Source organism: Solanum lycopersicum, chromosome 1 (assembly GCF_036512215.1).
Source record: "Solanum lycopersicum chromosome 1, SLM_r2.1".
NCBI classification, from domain to species: domain Eukaryota; kingdom Viridiplantae; phylum Streptophyta; class Magnoliopsida; order Solanales; family Solanaceae; genus Solanum; species Solanum lycopersicum.
Window position 1 is genome coordinate 92,020,714 of NC_090800.1, and position 24,951 is coordinate 92,045,664.

Sequence of the window (24,951 nt, forward strand, 5' to 3'; positions counted from 1 at the left end):
TACGTTTTTGCTTTCGATTTGTCTTTGAGAAAGGTAAGTAAACAAATAGCCGATTGGAGGACCGCTATTCAAGTCAACTAGAGGAAGATCAATTGAATTATTGATGCAATAGATTGTAGCGAGATGGATTTCTGCAATATTACTTTATGAGAGTATATCATATACGATTGAATAGTAAGCACATCTCATAAATTATGAAAAAAGAAACATCAGAATACAAGGGAAAGTTGAAGTACAATTTTTAAAATTTATCTCAGTTTACTTTATTATTGAATATTTAATCGAAGATCAATAAGCTCGTCCCATGTGAGCAATACGTAGAAGAAGAGTAAAAAGTTTTAGGGGCTTAGACATCATGGCCATGTGATCAGAGCCTAAAATCTTTTTCACTTCATCTGGTGGATTATTTTCAATCATCCAATGTTGAAATTCCTTGGGTAGAGTTTTATCTTCAACAGCCACAATGAATACTCGCCTAATTGTTCCATACCTTTTGCTTGAAACAACTATCCCTTTAGCAAAATCTTCCACACTGTACAAGTATAGAGGCCTTACTACTGTAGTGGCCAGCGCCAAGTCCTAACAACAAAAGGGAAAAAAAAAAAAGAAGAGGAAACTTTATTAGTTCAATGATGTTGATGTTCTACTCGAATCAACAGGCGAAAACATGCAACATTAGAGCCATCCTCATGACCATTATGTCTTTGCTTACCTGAATTGGGCTCAGCTGATAAACATTTCTTGCCAAGTACTTTGGACCAAAGATGAAGGTTGTTGGAGGATTGGTTGGTCCATTATCATACGTTAAACGATTATCAAGTTGAGATACATTTCCATTGAAAGATTGTAACTAAATAATAGTTTCAAACATGAAAAAATGTTAGTAGGTAACTCAACAGATCATAGCAAAGGCAAAGTTGGTGAATTATATATACCTTGGTTAAGAGAGTGGTCGCATTTAGAGTTGGACCAGGCATAAGAGCAGTAACAAATACAGCAACTGAAATTTTTTCTGGAAATCTTTCCATGGCGTTAGATATGGCCCATCCACCAAAGCTATGGCCTACAAGAATAACTTTCTCATGTGTAGGTAGAGAAGCCATGAACTCCATTAGCGGACTAAAGTAATCAGATAAATGTGGGATTTCGAGAACCTGATTCTTGTTGATCCCTGAAGCACCTAAGTCAAGAGATGTGACATTATTCCCTGAAGATCTTATCAGTGCCACAATCTTGTACCAAGACCAGGCTCCATGACACGCGCCATGAACTAGCACAAAATGCTTGATAGTTTTATGCCCTGATGTCGTTGAATTTACATATGGCAACAAAACTATCAGTACTATACTTACTAGAAACTTGTTATTCTCCATTTACTTTCTTCTCTTCTTTTGAACTCATAGTATGAACCATTACAAGACAATTATTATAGATATTCAAGGTGTTTGACCTTCTAACTTACTTCCCTGCTGAAGCAATCCTATATCAAATATTATTTGTTGGGAATTTTATCATTCACTAAGTCAACTAGAGGAAGAGAATAGATTATTAGATTATTCAGGCTGAAGTTGCATAGAATAGTTTGATTGTCAGTATCACTGATAAAAGAAAGGATAACAAAGATCAATGTCAACTGCTGAATGAACCTAAAAATCTCTCAGAAGTTTTTGTACACTATGCAGGATAAATGAGGACATTTTCAAACAAAGTCACAACAATTTTTTGACATAAAATTTCAGGGGACATGATCATAAAGGTCATAGATGATTATACGTGCTATCTAACAGAGGACTCTATTGCCCGAGTGATTTCATACAGCAGAAGGAAATTGTTAAGTGAGGGGAAATAATCAAATTAAACACAGGGTGCTTAAATCTCATGAAATCACTGGAATTTACGTATCATTCTTTGCATTAAACTAAACCAAATATGTTCAACAAATAGAATGAAAATAAGAAAGGGAAATTTGAACTGTTTCGTGAGGGTAGAAACGCTCAGAGTTAGTCCAGACATCATCACTTCAGTAACAAAAACAGCAACTCAATTCGAGTAGTGTGAAAATCTTGAGTGCACGAATTTTGTTCCTTCGACGTTCTAGTAAGTCAAAGGTAAGTTGGGGCTAGAGTTATAAGTCCAAACATAACATATGTACATCGACTTTTGGAATCTATGATCTGATGAAAATAATTGCAAAATGGCGTTACTTGGATCCTTAAAGTTAAATTATTTTGTGAAATGCTCATGTATTGGAGATGTAATTAGAAAGGCACGATTTCACCAAATCCCTGACGCCAAGTGATAAGGCCAAAATTTGCAACTTGCTTATGTTGAACATTTCCAAGATGTTTTTGTGGGGAACAGCAAGGGAATCACTACACAAAAGGGTAATCTAATTTTTATTTGAACTATGCATTATTCATGAATATGTAATACAAGCTAGTTTAAGCTATGAAGATAGTTTGTCATTTATTGGCAATACGCATAAGAAGAGTAAAAAGTTGAAGGGGCTTAGACACCATGGGCATGTGATCAGATCCTAAAATCTCTTCCACTTGATCAGGCGGATTCTTTTCAATCATTAACTGTTGAAATTCCTTCTTTAGAATTTTATCTTCAGCTGCCACAATGTACGCTCGTCTAACTGATCCATAATTTTTGTTTGAAAGAACTATCTCCTTTGATATTTCATCCAAACTGTGAAAATAAATTGGCCTTACTAATGTAGTAGCCAGTGCCCAGTCCTAACACCAAGAAGGAAAAGAAAAGCGTTTATCACGGCCATTCTCTTTATATCAAGAGTACTAGTACTCAGCTATTTCAATTTATATTTTTACTATGCTCTGCAGTCTGCTTACCTGAATTGGGCTCAGTGGATAAAGATAACTCGCCAAGTATTTCGGACCAAAGATGAAGGTTGTTGGAGGATTGGCAAGTCCATTATCGAATGTTAGACGATTATCAAGTTTAGATATTGCTCCACTGGACGACTGCAGAAAAATAAAATAATTTCAAACATGAATATGAGCTAACATAAAGAAAATCATCTCATGGCTGAATTTGAAAATGATACCTCATTAAAGACGGTGGCTGCATCGAGAATTAGACCAGGCATTAGAGCAGTGACAAATATAGCAACTGAAATCTTTTCAGGAAAGCTTTCCATGGCTTTAGATATGGCGAATCCGCCAAGGCTATGTCCAACAAGAATAACTTTTTCATCTACTGGAAGAGAAGCCATGAACTCCATTAGCGGACTAAAGTAATCTGATAAATGTGGGATTTCAAGGACCTGTTTCGGGTTGACCCCTGAAGCACCCAAGTCCAGAGCTGTTACATTATGCCCTGAAGTTTTTATTGACGCCATAATTTTGTACCAAGACCAGGCTCCATGGCAAGCCCCATGAACTAGCACGAAGTGCTTGTGAGTTTTAGGCCGTTTAGGCCCTGACATGGTTGCATTTGCACATGACAACAGAAGTATTAGAATTACTAGACTTGATAGAAACTTGTTTTCCTCCATAGATTTTTCTTCTTCCTTTGAAGAATGAGCACATTGTATGAAGCATTACAAGGCAATTATATAATTCCAGGAGTTTGACATTTGTTAATTAATTTACTTACTTTCATGCTGAAGTAACCCCATGTTAGGTGCTATAGGTGCATTTTATTTTTTTATTGGATGTGTTTGTTGGTAGTTCAATCATTCGTCAAAAGAGAATAAACAAGTAAAATTTCTGATTTCACCAGATAATTGGAATGAAATCATTCACCATTTTATTTTCATATTGGATGGGTACATTTGGGTCACTTGTATAACAATAAAGATATGCGAGCCACTTTTGAAACATAAATGTTCTATCTAACCTGGCAAAAGTGTGTTACTTCAATAATTTCTGATATTGAGACTCTTTACCAACTGTATTGGCTAGTTCGGTTACGCAGTTTCCAGAATCAAGAAAAAAATTAGCAATAAACAGAGTCGTCTCAAACCTGACCAAAGAGGGCTTACAGATTCTGTTTGGAGGATTTTTCTTCTAGGAAAAATGGCTCTATGATAAGGAGACCACCACTAGTCAACCGGAGATGCCAAACCGATGCGTACATGATTCCGGACCAAGATTTGTACTCTCACGCGCCTCCGCACGCGCTTCGAACTGGGTCGTCTCCGCCAGCTTTAACGGAGTGTGTGATTCACGCACTTCTCCTCTGAAACTGGCTTCTGGGGTTCTTGTAGATCGGGGTAAGCTGGTCGTTGACAGCAGCTAATTCCAGATTCAAAAATTTCATTCACGTATTTACCTTTCTGATACCATTTAAAGATACGACAGAATTATCCAAGTGTATGTAAGCAGACCACCCATCTGTGCCCCAGTGAAACTATAACCCAGTCTAACAATCATTATTGTAGAGAGACCAAATAAGTTGCGGATGGACTTGCTAAGGAATCAACAAAATTGATTCTGTGAGTTTTATTTTTGACACAAGTCTGTGAGAGTTTTAAGTCAAATCCTTGACTGTTTCTCTCCCATCTTTTCCTTTGCGTTTGCTCAATCTTTCGTCTTGCGTCTTCAATCACGTACTTTCCAACGTAGTTGTTTAACCCACGAGATAAGGCAAGTGTTGTGGTACCGCTTGTAAGACACCAATTGAACCAAGATAGTAATATTGATATGCAATTAGAGGAATTAAATAGAGGTTGTTTATTAATGTCAGTTCCAAACACTGTACAACGAAACATAACAGCTGAAAGAAAATGATTGAGATGTCTAATTAACTAACTCGACATTGGGGCTTCCATGAAAGAATTCATGAGATCGCGATACAAAATGCATCATATATATGTGAATTGCTGCTTCCCTCCTCGGTTATGCATTCACGTGTAGGTTAAATTATTTCAATGAAGATTCATTCTTGGATATGTAATGAAAAGCTGTGTGGTCATTTGTGAGCAATGCTCATAATAAGAGTAAAAAGTTGAAGGGGCTTCGACATCATGACCATATGGTCAGAGCCCTCGATCTCTTTCACTTCATTAGGTGGATTCTTTTCAATCAGGGGTTCTGTTTTCTGCTAACTTACTTCCATGCTGAAGCAACCCAAATTGGCTATTTAGATTTTTTATATTCATAAGACGGTTTCAGTTTTGAACTTTATGGGTACGGGTAGAATATTCTGTAGGTTCTAAATCAACTAATGACTCATTAACTGAACATGCATTTAAGCTCATGATGTTAAGTCTGTCGAAACTTTTAATTGGTTATTCTCTCTTCCATTAGTTAATTTGGTGAATGATGATACTTACAAGAAATAGATCGAGTATGGAATTGAATCTTAAACTTAAAATTTAAATGCACCAAATAATAGCCAACATGGGGTTGCTTATGCATGGAAGTAAGTTATCAGAAGTCAAAACTAATATATAAAAATCAAATGCCTCAAATAATAACCAATGTGGGGTTGCTTGTGCATGGAAGTAAGTTAGCACAAAACAGAACTCCTCTAATTACAAAGCGTCTTGTTATGATTCATATTATGTGCACATTCTTAGAAAGAAGGAAAAAAAGACTAACAAGTCTAGTAGTTCTAATACTAAACCTTATCAGGGCCTGAAGCTAAGAAACACTTCGAGCTAGCTAGTTCATGGAGCCTGAGCCTGAACCTGGTAAAATATTGTGGCATCGATGAGATCTTTAGGGCTTCTCTTCCAGTTTGACATTACATCATCAATGCTACAATCTTGTACCATGACCATGCTACATGGCCCTGACAAGGTTGCATTTGCATATTAGCAACATATGTTTTATAACTACAAGACTTGTTTAGAAACTAGTTTTTCTCCATATCTACTATTTTCCTTTTCGATTGTTGAGTTTCCTTTAATTTCATCTTGAATGATTTAATTGTTGAGAAAAGTAGGAGCTTGTATATATATACGGTATAATTTTAGTAAAACACCCTTGGTGAGATTTCTGGCTCCACCACTGCTATTAATCTTCTTAATTAGCTATCAATCTTTGTTACCTATTATTCATTAGCTGATAGTACAATTCTTCGATCAGTACCATTCAATATAACTTTGAATAGTCCTAATGACTAACAATCATTATTCAGATGTATATGCCTGCTATTGTCTGGTCGGTTATATATGATCAGACCTTAACCATTCAGAGTGGATGTTTTCTTGATCAATATATTTTCAAGTCCGTAAGTAATTCTTCTTTGGCTGCAGAGATCCACACAAAATCCTCCTACATATTATAGAGTGTTGGGTTTTCTTTCTTTAATGGATCTTGTCGGTTTTTGTGCTCCTAGTTTTATGAAACACAGTGTCATTGACACGCCTCAAGCTATAAAGAATTCTCTACATGTTTTGTGACTTAAGAATTTTCCGTAGGATTTACAACACTTTGTCAACTTCTATGTGCTCCTCCCCGTTGACATGATTTATTTGTTCGGTCTTGATCCAAATGAACTAAAATTCAGTAATTATAGTTCATAAAGGTAGCTTATTGATATCAATTCGAAACACTGAAATTACAATGAAGGAAATAACAATATCAAATTGACTAGGACTTGTATGAAAGAACTGAGATCCCCATATCAATGCATCAGATATTTATTCTCAGCCTCACACAAGTCCCCCTTATTGTTCTTAATTAATATCTCTTAGTTATACTTGTTGGCAATGTTGAGAAGAGTAGTAAAAAGTTGAAGGGGTTTAGACATCATGGTCATGTGATCAGAGTCTTGGATCACTTCCACTTCATCTGGTGGATTCTTTTCAATGAATACTCTCCTAACTGATTCATACCTTGTTCTTGAAAGAACTATATCCTTAGAAATATCTTCCACATGGTATAAATAATATGGCCTTATTAGTGTTGTGGCCTATGCCAAATCTTAACACCAAGAAGGAAACAAAAACAATTTAAATCAGTTACAAGTTATGTTGCGATTAAGTAATTGAATAGATCAGTAATTTGGACAATCAAACTATTAAAATCTTCAAGTAGGTGATGCCTTCAGCTACAGAGTATATTTCATTCTTATTATAATTTTCTTACCTATTAGGGCTCAGCTGGTAGATATTAGTTGCCAAGTACTTTGAGCATAGGATCAAGGTGGTTGGAGGGTTCGTAAGTCCATTATCATATGTAACACGATTATCAAGTTGACCTATCGATCACTGCACTGAATGTCTATAACGAAGTATAGTTGGTTTCAAACATGTAAAGGTTTAAACAAACATAACAGATTATCTCATGGCTTAAGTTGGGAATATGGAAAATTGGTACCAGCTGAGTGTAGAGGATGACTGCATTGAGAGTTGGACCAGGCATTAGAGCAGTGACAAATACAGCAACTGAAATCTTTTGGGGGAGTATTTCCATGGCTTTAGAAATGGGAAGTCCACCAAGGCTATGGCCTACAAGAACTACTTTTTTTAGTAGGAGGAGAAGCTAGCAGACTCAAGTAATCAGAAAAATGTGGGATTTCAAGTTTCGGGTTGATTCCTGAAGAACCCAAGTCAATATCTGTGACATTATTCCCTGAAGATGTCATTAACGCCACAATCTTGTACCAAGACCAGGCTCCATGACATCCAGTATGAACAAGCACAGAGTGTTTCTTAACTTTAGTCCGTGAGAAGGTTGCATTTGCATATGGCAACACAACTATTACAACTACTAGCTAGACTTGTTAAAAACTTGCTTTTCTCCATATCCTTTTTCCCTTCTGTTGACGAAAGAGCACATAATATGAACCATCACAATAAGGAAGCTTTATAGTTAGAGGAGTTCCGCTTCTGTTAACTTAGTTTCATGCAGAAACAAATGCCACATCAAATGACTATTATTTAAGGCATTTCCTTTTAAAGAAGTTTTGACTTCTGCTAGCAAGCTTACTTAATTTAGGTTCAAGTTGGCTATTATTTGAAAAGTGGGCAAGCAATGTAGTAGGGGTATGACAACCTATCGATTAGTTCATCTTGATCAAGCTTATCTCAACCAAGTAGCCTTTGGGCAAGTCAAGTAATTGATTAAGATTGATCCGCACAAATTTGGTTCAATTTGGTCCTTTGGTTTACCTACTTACATAGGAGTATAAATGATTTTCACACTGATGAGATTTAATTCTTTGGTCTTGAACCTAATTAATTATGTAATTACATGAAATAGAGGTATGTTAATTCCAAAAACTGAAATTATAATGAAAGGAACTAATTAACAACGGAAAGAAAATGGTTGAAATGGCAAACTAACTAGAATGATAATAAAGACTTACTTGAAAGTACCGAGATCACCTTATAAATGCATCAGATAAGTGAATTGATTGGAGTTGTAGTCTCAGCCTTACACATATCCGCCTTATTCTACTTAATTAGCATCTATTGTTTGAGGCATTTGCTTTTTAAAGGAGTTTGAGTTCTGCTAGCTTATGGTTCAAGTTGGCTACCTATTATTTGAAGAAGTGGGCAAGCAATGTAGTAGGGGTTGGTGCAAGCCTGGGTGTTATGGCTGTCTCTATTAGTATCCGTGCCTCGACCAGTTAGGTGCCTTGTTGGTTTGGCTAAGCACATCCTATTACGGTTACTAGTGTTAAACTATGTGATCATCTTGGCTGTTAGAGAAATAATGAACTGATATAGAAATTTTTAACAACATTTTAGAGTCTTTCACAAGAACATAACACATCTTGAACAGATTTGTAAATCATTGGCTTGGTTCGACTACCATCTTTCATCGGCTAATGGCCTAAAAATATTAGAATTTTAATTTGTCAAATTGTTGGCAAAGTTAAACTGGGACAAAGTGTTTCTTAACTTTGTGCCCTGACAATGTTACATTTGCATATAGCAACATAATGATTAGAACTACTTCACTTTGATAGAAACTTGTTTTTCTCCGTATCCACTACATTTCCCTTCAATTTTTGAGTTCCCATTCAACTTGAATGATTTAATTGATGAGAAAAGTAGGAGCTTAAAGAGAGAGAGAGAGCGTTTTGGGAGAGGGTAAGGGTGACTATAATTTTTACGATTTCGACTGCGCATGGATTCCTTACCCTCTGTATCACTAATCATATATTTCCCATCTGCTACTATTGACTTTCATTTGTGCATAATAACTCCCAGTTAATTAATTTTTGTTATTTCACTATATGATTTAAACTTTGGAATTTTACTGTTTCTGCAAAGTTTTGTTATCATTAGTATTGCTTTTAAATATAGATACAACTTCTATGACTTCCAACACTTCTTCAATATTAATATCTATATCCTCTCCGTTGATGAGATTTAACTGTTTGGTCTTGAACAAAAAATCAGTAATTAGGAAAATAGAGGTTGTGTATTGATGTCAATTCCAAATACAATGATTGAAATATCAAATTAATTAGGACTTTTGTGAAAGAACTGAGATCTCCATATCAATGCATCAGATATGTGAAGTAATTTTATCCTCAGCCTTACACTTATTCTTCGTAATTAATAGCTCTTAGCTATACCTGTTGGAAATACGAGTAAGATGAGTAAAAAGTTGAAGGGGCTTAGACATCATGGGCATGTGATCAGATCCTGAAATCTCTTCCACTTCATTTGGCGGATTCTTTTTAATCATTAACTGTTGAAATTCCTTCTTTAGAACTTCATCTTCAGCTGCCACAATATACGCTCTCCTAACTGATCCATACTTTTTGTTTGAAAGAACTATCTCCTTTGATACGTCATTCAAACTGAAAAAATAAATCGGCCTTACTAATGTAGTAGCCAGTGCCCAGTCCTAAACCACCAAGGAAAAAAAAAAGTCACTTATCACGGCCATTCTCATTATCAAGATTACCAGTACTCAGCTATTTCAATTTCATATCTTTTACTGTATGCTTCGCTTACCTGAATTGGGCTCAGTGGATAAAGATAACTCGCCAAGTACTTTGGACCATAGATGAAGGTTGTTGGAGGATTGGCAAGTCCATTATCGAATGTAACACGATTATCAAGTTTAAATACTACTCCCCTGGATGACTGTAGTAAATTATAATAATTTCAAATATGAAAAACATTGTTTTATCGAAAAAGTGGTTTTCGAAAAAAGTTTGTTTATTAGAAGTATTTTTAGGAGTCGCCACTTAATTTTGAGAAAATTAAGAAAACTTGATTTCAAATAATTAAACAGAAAATTGTTTGAAAACTTTTAAGGGTTCGGGATTCCTATTAATGTCTTAGGAAGGTGTTAGGCACCTAAGACACTCCGCTAACTTACGGTTATCCGGCGATTAACTTATTTGACTATTATTTATTTTAACTTTACAATTTTGAAATCATTAAACTTATGAGAAATTTACTTAGGCGAATTTTCAGATTTTAAAGCTCTTTAAATTCAAACTAACTTAGAATTTGAATTTTGAACATGTTAGAGTTTTAAACAACTTACGAGTTGAAATATTTATCGTTTTGAGATTCCATTTTAGTTTTGAGATTTGATAAAATAGAAGGCACTTCAAAGGGGGTTTGGAGTTTTCTAATCTTAAGCTAACGACATTCAAAATAAAACGTAAACAAGTAGCAAAGAGAGATAGAGAGAGAGAGGGAGAGAGAGATTTTTGGGTCCAAATTCGGATTCTGTTCGCCTTGACCGAATTTTGGACCCACCTGCTTTTGGGTTTTAACCCGTTTCAACCTGTCCTAATCTAAACATATAAAATAAATACGAGAAAAGAAAGCAACAAGGACTTATGCCCATTACAAAATAAATACGAAAGGTATAAAATAAAGAGGCTTTCTAATCCAAAGCCTTTGACTATCTTCGATCTTCATGGAATCTCGAACGTCTTCCTGCCATGCCGTGGATTGACTTGATGATAGGGAAGATGTGAGTCTTTACGACTCTCTCGATATGCAAAGAAGGAGAGTTCATGGCGAACTCGAACAGATTTACATGCCACAAAGTAAACGAAAGGAATTAATATACGATTCAACGGACACATATGTAAGAAAACAAACTAAACTTAATAACAATACATATTTTATCCAATAAGATAAAGAATAACAAACAACCCTATATGATAAAAAAAATGATATTGCAAATCACACTTATACATAAAAGAAAGGTATGACATATAAGTGACCACCCGGTGGTTTAACACAAGTAAAATGCCATATTTAATGAATTATGTCACCATTTCAATACCGAAAAAAAAAAACTATTATGCCAAGCTAAATCTAATACAAAGAAACAATCGAGAAGATTAACAATTTCTAAGGTTTTTTTTTTTAAAAAAAAACAACTTCAAGATATACATTCCGTTATGGAAGCTTGCGAAAAATATTTTAACGTATTAAGTCATGCTTGACAGAAATGGACGACTAAAGGAAAGTTTACGGCTTCTCATGCTTTCGAATATTCGAGATTTGTTTGAAAGTGGAGGAAGACAGAACGGAGCGAAGAAATGGCCCCAAATTAAACCAATACGATGCTTGATAGTAAACCACATACTTGAGAAAATACGACATGACATCCAAGATTGTTTCCAAACAGTAACAACCAAATTCATAACTAAGGAAGAGAAGAATTCTCTTACAGCATGGTAGTCTAACTAACTAGAATGCAATAAACAAAAGAACAAATCTCTCGGCTACAGCATATTCAAGCTAACATGCAGGATGAAGCAAGCAGCTTACAATGGCTAAGACGACAGCCTATACCACAACATAACCAATACAAAAATCGAAATCTTTAGACACGTGAAAGAGACAGACGAGACAAACTCTAACTAGGCTCATGTCGAGATTGAAGAACAAATCTCGATCAAACCAAACCCAGCAAATATAGCGTCCTATATTCACAGCAAACAGGCCATGTATTCAATCATTCAAATGTTTCACCATGCTTGACATAAACAAAAAAACGAAACAGCGGACCAGCATACTAAATGAGCAGCATCAACCAACAGTAGACACACGCGAAAAGAAATTCCAACACTCCCTCCGCCACACTGAAATCGAGAAGAGAAGAAGTTACATAACGTAAGTATTTTACCTGTTGAGAAGCAGCAGAACTGGGGGCTACGAGCAAGGGAGAAACACCACTATCGCAACCTCAAACCAACCTCTGTCTCGAATACCTGAGCTGGAATGACACACCTACGCTCGACGAAACAGACACACCGAGGTTGCTACGACGTTTCGACGGAACACCACTGTCGAACACTCGTTAACGAAACAGAGTGTTTCTCTCTAAAACTAATCCGACTTCCTTGGTTCTTCTGAAACCAACAGTAGAGAAACCAAAGTGTTTCCAAAGCTCACAATAACAGAGTAGCTCGGTTTTCTTTTTCAGAATTTCCCAATTTTCAACCCAAGAAATTTCCAAAAAAAATCCAACCCCCAAACTGACGAGAATGGGGGTTTATATAGAAAAATCCCTATGGTTTTTGAAATTGGGATGGGTTTCACGAGTTTCCGCCCATCTCAATTCAAAATCTCAAAATCTTATCCGAAATTTCGAGCGGGAAGGGAGTTTGAGGCGAGGTGGAGGGTTGAGATGAAATCGTGGTACTAGCGAGCTACGTGGAGTCATCTCGGCGATGCAAGGACGAGAGAGCAGGTCTGCCACAGCTGAAAGCACTGCACTTCCGCATTTTTGGTGTCTGTCTTTGCTGCGTTTTCGGCGCAGCTCTGTTCTTTTTCTTTGCAGGTCGCGATGGGAGGGGGGAGAGAAAGACGCGTGAGGGGGAGACGCAGGAGAGAGGGGAGAACGTGAGGGAGACGCGAGAGGGAAAGACACATCTTCCGTTTTTGGGTTCTGTTCATTGCTGCGTTTTCTGGGTTCTGTTTCTTCCTGGGAATAGCGTGAGTGAGGGGAAAGAAGAAAGGGGGAAAGAGGGTCTGGGTCGGGTCGGGTGGCGGGTCGTGGGGCTGGAATTGGGTTGGGTTGAGGGATTAAGAATTGGGCCTGGGGGATTAAGAATTGGGCCTGGGGTAAATTGTGGGTGGGTTGTAAAGGAATTGGGCCTTTAATCTAAAAATAGAGTAGAAGGGAGTGGGCCTGGGGCTGCTGAGGATTGTGTGAATGGCCCAAACTAAAACAAATTAAGTTAAGGATGGGTTGGTTTAATGAATATCCAAGTTGGCCCAACCCCAAAATAAAAATGAATTCGTATCAATTAATTAACGAGCTTCTTTATATATAATAATTATAAAATCATTAAAGTGATTCAAACGTATAATTATAATTTGAACTAAGGCTAGTTTAATAAAACATTCAAATGTATATCTTGATGATTGTGGAATAATCGTAAGATATACTACTTATATACATAATTATGTAAAATATATATATATATATATATATTATCGAAAATTATGTCAAAGCGTATTCGAAGTAACATAAAATTCATACATTATGTATATTTTTTAATTTATATACATATATATACATACATATATATATATATGTATATATATATATATACATATACATATATACATGTATATATTTTTAAAATCTTCTTCTCTTTTTTTTTTTTTTTTTTTTTAAAAAATTTTTGCAAGATTTATAAAACTAATTAACTTAAATAATTTTAAAAATTCTCGAAGCTCGATAATTAATTTACACCAATGTGGGTCAAAATTGGGTGTCAACAACTGTCCCTCATTTTTCTTGGGTTGATGCAAGCAACTCAAGGAAAATGAAATTGACCAAACCAATTTTGACCAACTCCATTCATTTTAAAGAAAGGATTTGACATAGGATTTATGAGTTATGGCCGAACCCTCGCGAACGGTTTTCCTACATATCTCAGGCTATGTGAGAATTCAGGCCACTTGTAGTTCGATAAGCTGATTTACCGCACGATTTCAAAGAATCAAAAGCCATCTCGACACCGAATTATGAAGGTATCGAAATGCTCGAGAATAGAATTCGAGAGCGAATGTTGGAATACAGCCGAGTTTTCAACATTGAATCCGCCTACATACCCTTAAACCTTCGGAATCAGGCTGTGTGTAGTTCGACTCGATCGTTGGAAAAGGAAAACTATTATGCTGGCTAACCTTCGGTTTTGGACGAGTGACACATTAAACGAGTATGAAAAAGAGGCTTGTAACCTCTTAGCCATGAATGTGGCGCGCTTCACACCCATAATTAAGAACTTACACGGACATAATTTCCAAATCTTTTGGCGTATTGTCACTCAGATTGGAAACTTGCTTCCGATAAAACAAAACTTTCGGAAGCGAGACAAAAACTGACAGAACTAGAGAAAACCCGTAAGCCTCGAGAGGGTGGTTCGATTGTGGTGGAAGTCGCTCCTCTGCTCGCGTCCTAAGAGTTTGACACTCCTCTTTGGACTGTGTCCCAGTTCGCTGCTAAGAAAAAGTTCCACGTTGTGCTGCATCCTTTTTGATGTCGTCCGCACCTGTGGTTTTTGGAGAATTCATCCTTTTGGATGCTCTCGACAAAGACTGAGATAAAACTCGTCAGCTTAAAAAATGCAATTAGGATGGGAGACAGTGTCTTTTACCATGTCGACACTTCATTGTTCTCCTCCATGTTCGACGTCGACTCGATCGGTCTGACGTCCAGCAAATAAAGCTTATGCCTTGTGTTTTGCAATATCATCTTCAATGTATTCCATACTTGATGTCGAAATAAATAAATAAATGCTGATGCGATATTGATGTTTCTTTTGTTGTCATCTTCGATGCTCTCCATGATGTTTATTTTTATAAGAAATAACATAATGCAGTCGAGGCCAATGGATAAGTATTGCTCTTTCTTTATCTAAGTACGTCTTCTTGCGGGTCATGAATATCTTCCCGCGATACGTAAATTCCTGCGAGATATGAATCTTCTCGCGATGCATAACTTTCAGCGAAGAATAAAATCTTCTTGCGATGTGCAAATTTTGACGAGGCATGAATTCTTCTCGTCGTGCATAAATTTTGACGAGGCACGAAATCTTCTCGTCGTGCATAATTATTGACTCGCGATGCATGATTTCCGCGATGCATGATTCCGCGATGCATGAATTCCAGCGAGGCATAAATTCTTCTCGCGATGTATAAATTTCGACGAGGCATGAAATCTTCTCGTCATGCATGATTATTGACTCGCGATGCATGATTCCGCGATGCATGAATTCCAGCGAGGCATAAATTCTTCTCGCGATGTATAAATTTTGACGAGGCATGAAATCTTCTCGTCATGCATAATTATTGACTCGCGATGCATGATTTCCGCGATGCATGATTCCGCGATGCATGAATTCCAGCGAGGCATAAATTCTTCTCGCGATGTATAAATTTCGACGAGGCATGAAATCTTCTCGTCATGCATGATTATTGACTCGCGATGCATGATTCCGCGATGCATGAATTCCGCTATGCATGATTCCGCTATGCATGATTCCCGCGATGCATGATTCCGCTATGCATGATTCCGCGATGCATGATTCTTCAGTGTATAAATTCGTGATGCATGAATATTTATATCGCCCCCGTGAATAGTAACGATAAGATGATCTCCAAATAATACGTCGACTTGATCGATAATAATAAAATAATAATTGCATAACCGTCTCTTCTGAGGTAATGCATGGCCTTGATCGACAATAATCATCTTGCTTTGATAACGCAATGCAAATAGCGCTATCTATAGAAATCACGAAATCTTCGCTGAGATTCCCGTTTGATTCACCTTTGAATCTGACTGGATATTTTGTAAATTTCCCATTGTTGAGAATGGTTTGAAATAAACAAACACATTCATAAGCATCCTGACGCAAACGATATTCCCGCTTTCAATAAAATCACTGGTTTTGGAGATAGTTTTCTCCTTCTCCGTATTCATAAGTCGGAAGAATTCGGCCGATTTTGAAGCGAAGCTATAACCTGCATCCACAGAAAAATTGTCAGTTTTAAACATACTGATCTGTGTCGATCCCTTCGGTTGTTTGCTCCTTGTCTTGATGTCTCCGGTTGATTTCCCGATTTCCCGACTCTTGATAGATAAGAAAATATCTTATGCCAAAACAGATGAAATATAAAAGGAAAATTTTTAAGAGAAGTAAGAAATTTTTTAAGAAATAGTATCTCGAAAAGTCAATGCCAAGTCATGTCATGTCAGGCTTAACGAGCTTCTTTGAGTCCGACGCTTGTCGAATGAATTTCAGAGGCATTCCGGACTTGTAGGGAAGTCCCATGACGAAATTTTGAGGCTATCCTCAAAATTTCTGTCCCAGTTTAGTATCTTGCTCCTCTTTCCATTGCAATCGCACAGATCTCGGAATTTTTGAGATCTTCTCAAAAATTCTGTCCCAGTCGCAAATTCGAAATGTCTTTAGTTTGATCCGCTGAGGAGAAGGTTCCTTCTGGAGAATTTTTGAGTCCCTCTCAAAATTCTGTCCCAGTTTCTATTGTAGAAGGGGAAATAGAATTTTCGACAGATATGACCGAGCCCTTGTGGCGCCTACGTATCCCGTTGCGGCAGGAATCAGGTCAAGCGTAGTTCCCCTCTCAACGGTTAACCAAAATAGGAAGTTTTGATAATGAAACGACCGAGGCCGACATAGGCCGCCTACGTATCTCATTCTTGAGAATTCAGGTCGGACGTAGTTCGTTGCAAAGAAATGATTAAGGGGATAAATGGGGTGACCGAAGCCGACATGGGCCGCCTACGTATCTCGTTCTCGAGAATTCAGGTCAGACGTAGTTCGTTACAAAGAAATGATTAAGGGGATAAATGGGGTGACCGAAGCCGACATGGGCCGCCTACGTATCTCGTTCTCGAGAATTCAGGTCAGACGTAGTTCGTTACAAGAGGGATAAGAATTCGAATTCGAACAAATGCAAGCAAACAGAAGATTACAAGTAAATGATGGGAAATGCAAAACGAACTTCACGCGTAATATCTCTTGACAGCATCTGAGTTGATAGGCTTGGGCCATACAGCGCCATCCATCTCTGACAAGACTAAAGCACCTCCAGATAGTACTTTGTGAACCATGTAAGGACCTTGCCAGTTCGGTGCGAACTTTCCTTTGTGCTCGTCTTGATGAGGAAAAATACGCTTAAGAACTAACTGACCAACTTCAAAATTTCTGGCTCTTACTCTTTTGTGAAAAGCGCGAGTCATTCTTTGTCTATACAACTGGCCATGGCAAATAGCAACCATCCTCTTCTCATCAATCAAAGCTAGTTGATCAATCCGTTTGCTAGCCCACTCAGCATTACTTAGCTCAGCTTCTTGGATGATCCTCAGTGACGGTATCTCGACTTCAACAGGTACGACTGCTTCTGTTCCGTATACTAGCAAGTATGGAGTAGCTCCAGTTGATGTTCTGACCGTCGTTCGATAACCCAGTAGAGCATATGGCAACATTTCATGCCAACCCCGCTGCTTGTCAATCATTTTCCTCAGAATCTTCTTGATGTTCTTGTTGGCGGCCTCTACAGCTCCGTTCATTTGAGGGCGATAAGCAGTGGACCTTCGGTGAACAATCTTAAATTTTCCACATATCTCTTTCATCAGATGACTGTTGAGATTTGCACCGTTATCCGTGATGATGGATTCTGGAACTCCAAATCGGCATATCAGATTGTTGCGGACAAAGTCGGCCACCACTTTCTTGGTTACCGATTTGTAAGAGGCTGCTTCCACCCACTTGGTGAAATAATCGATGGCAACCAAAATGAATCTGTGTCCATTAGAAGCGGCTGGCTCTATAGGACCGATGACATCCATTCCCCAAGCTACAAATGGCCAAGGCGAACTCATAGCATTAAGTTCGTGAGGTGGCACCCGTATCAGATCGCCGTGCACTTGACATTTGTGGCATTTTTGCACGAATTTGCAGCAGTCATGCTCCATAGTCATCCAGAAATAACCGGCTCGAAGGACTTTTCTTGCCAAGGTAAGCCCGTTCATATGTGTGCCACAGACTCCAGCATGTATCTGTTCAATAAGCCTCACGGCTTCAGTAGCATCCACGCATCTCAAAAGGCCCAAATCTGGAGTCCTCCTGTAAAGGACTTCTCCATTCAAAAAGAAATTGAGAGCCATACGTCGTATCGACTTCTTTTGATTAGATGCGGCGTCTTCTGGATATGTCCCAGACTCCAAGTACCTCTTTATGTCGAAATACCAGGGCAAACCATCTGGTTCTGATTCAACATGTGAACAATGGACTGGATGTTCCTTCAAGTCTATATCCAACGGGTCGATGTAATCAGTATCCGGATGTTTGATCATTGACGCGATGGTGGCAAGAGCATCAGCTAATTCATTCTGTATTCTGGGAGTATGTCTGAACTCGATCTGGCGAAACCTTTTACACAGATTTTGCACATATTGTACGTAAGGTACAATCTTCGGGTTCTTCACAGCCCATTCTCCCTGAACCTGATGAATCAAGAGGTCTGAATCTCCAATAACCAGTAACTCGTAGACATTCATGTCAACGGCCATTTTCAAACCGAGAATGCAAGCTTCATACTCAGCCATGTTGTTTGTGCAGTTGAATCGTAGTTTAGCCGCTATAGGATAGTGCTGACCAGATTCTAATACCAAGACTGCTCCAACACCTTTACCCTGGTGGTTCACCGCTCCATCGAAGAATAATCTCCAACCTGAATAAGCTTCAGAGATATCTTCACCCACAAATGACACTTCTTCATCGTGAAAATATGTCTTGAGAGGTTCATACTCTTCATCCACGGGATTTTCCGCAAGATGATCAGCCAAAGCTTGTGCTTTTATTGCCTTCTGAGTCACGTACACGATGTCAAACTCACTCAACAGCATTTGCCATTTAGCCAGCTTCCCGGTCGGCATCGCTTTCTGGAAAATATACTTTAACGGATCCATCCTGGAGATAAGATATGTAGTATACGACGACAGGTAGTGCCTCAGCTTCTGGGCAAGCCATGTCAGAGCACAGCATGTTCTTTCCAGCAAAGTGTAACGAGACTCGTACGGAGTAAACTTCTTGCTGATGTAGTAGATAGCCTTTTCCTTCTTCCCTGTCTCGTCGTGTTGACCAAGTACACATCCAAAGGCGTTATCCGAGACAGACAAATATAGCAACAAAGGACTCCCTTCTCGCGGAGGAACCAATACTGGTGGGTTAGACAAGTAGCTCTTGATAGCGTCGAAAGCGGTCTGGCACTCCTCAGTCCACTTAGTTGGGGCATCTTTCTTCAGCAACTTGAAGATAGGCTCACATACCACCGTCGATTGTGCTATAAACCGGCTGATATAGTTTAATCTCCCTAAGAAGCTCATCACCTCTTTTCTCGTCTTCGGCGGAGGTAACTCCTGAATTGCTTTAATCTTGGAAGGGTCGAGCTCAATACCTCTTCTGCTGACTATAAACCCTAACAATTTCCCAGCTGGGACTCCAAAAGCACACTTGGCGGGATTTAGCTTCAAGTTGTACCTACGCAAACGTTCAAAGAATTTTCGCAGGTGTGTCAAATGATCCGAACTCTCGCGGGATTTAATTATGACGTCGTCCACGTACACTTCAATTTCCTTGTGAATCATGTCGTGGAAGATAGTCGTCATGGCTCTCATGTAAGTGGCACCGGCGTTTTTGAGCCCAAACGGCATCACCCTGTAGTGATATACCCCCCAAGGCGTGATGAAGGCCGTTTTCTCCGCGTCTTCTTCATCCATCAGAATCTGGTGATAACCCGCGTAGCAGTCCACAAATGACTGCATCTCATGTTTGGCACAGTTGTCAATCAGAATATGGATATTTGGCAACGGGAAATTATCCTTTGGACTAGCCTTGTTGAGATCTCTGTAATCAACACAAATCCTGATTTTTCCATCTTTCTTGGCGACCGGAACGACATTCGCCAACCTGGTGGGATATTGTGTTACCTCTACCAACCGAGACTCTATCTGCTTGGTGATTTCCTCCTTAATCTTCAGACTCAATTCAGGCTTGAATTTTCGAGTCTTTTGCTTCACCGGCTCGAACCCTGGGTTGATAGGCAGCTTATGAGATACGACATCGGTACTCAGCCCCTGCATGTCACTGACCTCCCAAACAAACACATCGCTGTATTCGGCAAGCAAATGCACCAGGCTCACCTTCTGAGTTTCATTCAGGTGAGTGCTGATCTTAACCTCTTTGACACGCTCTGAATCTCCCAAATTCACCGTCTCTGTTTCCTCCAGATTCGGCTTATGTTGATTCTCGAACTGCCGAAATTCTTCTACCACATAGTCTGGTTCCCCACTTTCGTCATCGTAGTCGTCAGCCTCGTCGTCATTTGCCTCATTTTGCTCGTTTAGCTCATGACATGACGTGACATTGGCAGGTTTGTAACTTACGTTACTGAAATCATAAACAGACAAAATTAGAAAAGTAAAATATAACGAGCAATCGAATAAACAAAGTCAAAGTAAGGAGGCTTTCATTTAAATTGAATCAAAAATGCAAATTTGGGTCATGGCACAAGGCCGTGTCGCCCTTTAAACAATCATAACAAAATTCAAAATCAAGAAATGCAGAAATGGTGGGTCTCGGGCCTCTTCCGAACGACCACCGATTTTGGCATGCACAAAATAACTCCATTCTACCACAGAGTTCGGGGCATCAGGATCGGCGTGGACGTCCAATTTTGCAGCATCTCCCCTGGTTCAGCATCACGAATGCCTGCAGGCTCAGCCTCCTCCTCGATGACGGCGTTGATCTCCTTGAACAGGTCACAGATTCCTTCCCCATCGTCTGCAGACTCGGCACGCTCCCGGACTGGAAAGGATTGATAGAGATGCGGGATCGGCTTAGTCAACCCTTGATCCCTTTTCCTCTTCATCTTCATATCATCATCTGTGGGGATGTACCCCAAACCATACCTTGATCCTGTAGCAAGGACCGGAACTGGCTCGATGATCCCTTGCGCATCCCTTCCTAATCCGAAACCTGGTTCGAATCCGCTCTGCAGCATTACCGTGGCGATCATTTTGTACACGGCCGGCATGGGAGTCTGTGGTGCCAGGCCCTCATCGGTGGCATTTACCAACTCCACTGTGTAGAAATCCGAAGTTTGCGGCGTCTCGTCCAAGATCGGCACCTGCTTACCTGAATGGCTCCTTTCCCCGTGAATAACTAGTTCTTCATTTCTCCATACTAGTTTCATCACTTGGTGAAGAGTGGAAGGGATGGCTCCAGCCATATGAATAAATGGCCTTCCCAAAAGGAGGTTATAGCTGGTGTCGATATCCAACACCTGGAATTTTGCCTCGAACTCCGCGGGGCCCATTTGGATGATCAAGTTCACCGCTCCTAACGTCTCTCTCTGCACACCATCAAATGCTCTCACATTGACCTGGTTTTTCTCCAACTTTCCGAGGTCAAACCTCAGCTGCTTCAGCGTGGACAAGGGGCATATGTTTAGGCCCGATCCGTCGTCTACCAAAACACGGTTGACGATCTTTCCGCGGCATACCACGGTGATGTGTAGGGCTTTGTTGTGGGCTCTCCCTTCGGATGGCAACTCATCATCGCAGAAGCTGATACGGTGTCCCTGAATGACTCGGTGAATCATAGCAGCTACATTGTCGCTGCTTGTGCCTGAGGGCACGTATGTATCATCAAGAGATTTCATTAAGGCCTGCCTGTGGGACTGAGAGCTCATCAGCAGGGCCCATACAGATATCTGAGCTGGAGTCTTCTCTAAATGTTTGACGATGGAATAGTCCTTCGGCTGCATCCTTCTCCAGAACTCTTCTGCTTCCCCCTCGCTTATCGGCCTCTTAGCATGGTCCTTCTTCTGTCCTCCGAGAGCAAGCTCATCAGGAGTGTAGCACCTTCCGGACCTAGTCATGCCTTGAGCCACGACCGTTTCTATCACAAACTTGGGTTTGGGGAGAGTCCTTGAGGGCACCAAGGCAACAGCCTTTGCAGGTGTCAGAATGACAAACTCTCCTTTCTCCCTGACGCTCAAAGAAGCGACAGCCCTCTCCAAGTCTTCCTGAACAATAGGAGTAATTCTCTTGGCTTCACGCTCATCATCGTCAATTTCTATCATGTTGATGTTTCCACCCCCATGATTTGGCAACGGATTCGTGTTGACGTTTGGCGCCGCGGGCTGAAGAGAGACCACTTCCTGGTCAATCAAGTCCTGGATCTTGTGCTTGAGATTGATACAATCTTCTGTATCATGTCCAACACTGTTGGAATGGTAAGCACATCTCTGCTCCGGTCTGTAGAATCTGGAATGGACATCCACGGGCTTGGGGCCCACAGGGTGGATGTATCCGGCCGCGGATAACCTTTCGAACAATTTAGTTCTACTTTCAGCCAACACTGTGAAGCTTCTGGAGGGCTTCTTCTCAGACCTGGGGCGAAGGGGATCATACCCGCCCTGCTGTGGGGGAGGGACTTGTTGGTAATTGCGGGCGTTTGGTCGTGGAGCTTGGGTTCTGGGGTAGGGATTTGTTTGGTGGTTTGGCCTTGGGGCTTGGTAATTTGGATGGGGGCTTTGATATGCTGGGGTTTGTATTTGATATGCGGGGAATGGCGCTTGATAGCTTGGCTGTACATTAGCGCAGCTGGGAGCGATATTCTGGTAGTGGAGAGGGACTTGATAGGCTTGGAGGTAGTTTGGAAAATTTTGGGGAATCGGGGGTGGATTCTGATACGACGCAATATGGGCTTCTGGATAAGTGGGGCCGGCTTTGTAGTGGCTGGAATGATTTGAGTTTGGACGGTAGGCTTGATGAGGCTGTGATGGAGGGTAAGGGCGGCCTTGGGGACGTGGTAAGTTTCTGGGGGCCTTTCTTCCCCCGTGTGAGATAGCGTTAACCTCTTCTCTTTTCTTCCTTACCAGTCCGGAAGACCCAGGTGATGCAGACACTCGGGCTATCTTCCCCGACTTCAGGCCATCTTCAATAGTCTCACCCACCTTGACTATCTCGGCGAACTTGGCACCGATTAATAAGATGACTCTGTCATAATACTCGGGCTCCTGCACCCGCACGAACACCTCCACAATCTCCTTCTCTGTCATTGGAGGCCTCACCCTCGCTGCCTCCTTCCTCCATCTGTACGCGAACTCGCGATAGCTTTCTGTGGGCTTCTGCTTCATCTTCTCCAAGGAGTACCGATCAGGGACTATTTCGACGTTGTACGCGAATCTGTCGATGAACTCCTTAGCCAGTGCACTCCAACTGGGCCACTGTCGAGTCTCATGTGACGTGAACCACTCCAGGGCTTCACCGCACAGGCTCCGGCTGAATAACCTCATTAGCAAGGCTTCATCTTTGCCAACTCCCACGAGTTGGTCACAGTACACTCTGAGGTGTGCCATGGGGTTGCCCGCCCCACCGAAGGTATCAAACTTTGGGATCCTGAACCCTTCAGGCAGGTTCAAGTCTGGGTGGATGCATAGTTCTGCGTAGCTTAACCCGGCGACGTCTGGAGTACATTGCAATTCCCTCATTGCCTTCCGGATCTCCTCCTTTATGTCTACCTTTGCTTCTTCCCTCGACTTCCACTCTCTTTCTTGCTCCTCATAGTGGTCCAACTCGGAGCCGTGCACCTTATGCTCGACTGGGATTGGGACTTGAAAAGTGGTTCTTTAGGGGAGGGGTGGAGCTATGGAAGGGCTTGGAACGTTCTGTGCGGTTTGATAATTTTGCGGAAAATTTTGTGGATTGGTATTTTGGTTAAAGTGGGGATGCGGTGTTTGGGAATTGAAGACGGCGGGATTTTGGGTTTGATCTTGGGGTAATGGGGCTATTGGAATGCTTTGGGGGTGTGATGGTATTTGTGGAGGATTGTCTGGGAGTGGTGAGGGAGTCTGATAGGAGACTGACGCGTATTGGGGGTTTTGGGTTGTTATATCTATTCTGGAGGGGTTATGCACGGGTGTCGATGGACGTTGCTGAGTAGGATCCGAGCTGGACGAGGGGAAGTATGTAGGGGGTCTTGCGTCGAGAAAGTTGGGGCCGAATCCGGGCGGAGGGGTGTCTTGCCTCCGTTGCATCTCTACCCTCATGTCAGCTATTTGCTGCATCAACTGCGCAATAAGCTCATTCTGCTCTGCCACAGTTGGCTGAGCCACCACGACATCTGTGAGGCTGATTTGTTCATTGTTGTCGCCCATGTCTGTATTTGCGTTTGATCTGGGGAAGGAATCTGCGCGACCTTTTGATCTGGTGAAGTAGTGGTGATCTGCCAGCTTTATCGACACAGATCAGTAAGAGGTACCTGTGATGTAAAAACAACTCAAAGGCAAATTTGTTAGTGCATATCCGGAGTACAAAATGCATAATATCGCACATAAAACAGATAAACACACAAGTCACTTTGTTTGAGGACATCTTAACCCGCGAATGAGGACGGAAATATATTTTGAACAAACAGGAATTTGTTTGTTTTGACGTCATCTCGGGAAAGCTGAATCACGTTGAGCTATGGTTTTCTTGCAGCTGCTTTTCGTCGTCCGTTGATCTTATCTTCGTATCTCCGAAACACGGAGGAGAATGAAAATTTTTGGTGATAGGGGCCGGGCCGGGAAAGGCTGCCTACGTATCTCACGAGGAGAATTCAGGCCCAACGTAGTTCGAATTTAGGATGAAAATTTTCCATTCATTCTTTCATTATGATTACAAGGGAATTGGAAAACAACATTGAAATTTCTGGAAAACAACATTTGGCAATTTCTTGTCTTGTGGTGGCGTCTTTCCTTTCCTTTCAGACAGTCGGAAACGGAGGCTTGTAGACGATTTCTTCTTCAACGTCCTCCTCAATTACTTCATAGCCGGGGCTACTGTTATCTGTTCCCTGTTCACGGGCGGGATGTCTTCCGCCTTTTAAGTGGTTATGGGTTGCCAATTCTTCGTCGAGTGCCGCACTTCTGGCCAACGACACGGCAGTCTCGATATCTATTTTCGCTTCTCTCGCCTTTCCTTCGTGTATCTCCAAACGAAGCAG

The 24,951-nt window shown here is 40.5% G+C and overlaps 3 protein-coding genes and 1 pseudogene across 5 annotated transcripts; all 4 read right to left on the bottom strand.

The window, feature by feature from the left end:
- Positions 1-162: 162 nt before the first annotated feature.
- On the bottom strand, positions 163-2,248 carry LOC101265080 (methyl jasmonate esterase 1-like). The gene is made up of 3 exons (XM_004231364.4): positions 936-2,248; positions 713-850; positions 163-579 (listed from the first exon to the last, which is right to left on the bottom strand). The coding sequence occupies exons 1-3, from the start codon at positions 1,371-1,373 to the stop codon at positions 289-291; spliced, it is 867 nt and encodes a 288-aa protein (XP_004231412.1). The 5' UTR covers positions 1,374-2,248; the 3' UTR covers positions 163-288.
- Positions 2,249-2,379: 131 nt separating this feature from the next.
- LOC101252633 (methyl jasmonate esterase 1-like) lies at positions 2,380-4,667 on the bottom strand. Of its 3 annotated transcripts, none has more exons than XM_026028591.2 (4): positions 4,010-4,628; positions 3,071-3,444; positions 2,856-2,987; positions 2,380-2,741 (listed from the first exon to the last, which is right to left on the bottom strand). In XM_026028591.2, the coding sequence occupies exons 2-4, from the start codon at positions 3,362-3,364 to the stop codon at positions 2,463-2,465; spliced, it is 705 nt and encodes a 234-aa protein (XP_025884376.1). In that variant the 5' UTR covers positions 3,365-3,444; positions 4,010-4,628; the 3' UTR covers positions 2,380-2,462. The 3 variants fall into 3 exon arrangements, with proteins under 3 accessions (XP_025884376.1, XP_025884374.1, XP_010315273.1); XM_026028589.2 differs by having other exon boundaries at positions 3,991-4,628; XM_010316971.4 differs by having other exon boundaries at positions 3,071-4,667.
- LOC109119829 (methyl jasmonate esterase 1-like) lies at positions 3,724-8,581 on the bottom strand (annotated as a pseudogene).
- A 7,830-nt stretch (positions 8,582-16,411) lies between these two features.
- LOC112940694 (uncharacterized) lies at positions 16,412-24,121 on the bottom strand. The gene is made up of 4 exons (XM_069295319.1): positions 23,896-24,121; positions 20,592-23,565; positions 18,155-20,346; positions 16,412-18,100 (listed from the first exon to the last, which is right to left on the bottom strand). The coding sequence occupies exons 1-4, from the start codon at positions 24,119-24,121 to the stop codon at positions 16,899-16,901; spliced, it is 6,594 nt and encodes a 2,197-aa protein (XP_069151420.1). The 3' UTR covers positions 16,412-16,898.
- Positions 24,122-24,951: the final 830 nt, after the last annotated feature.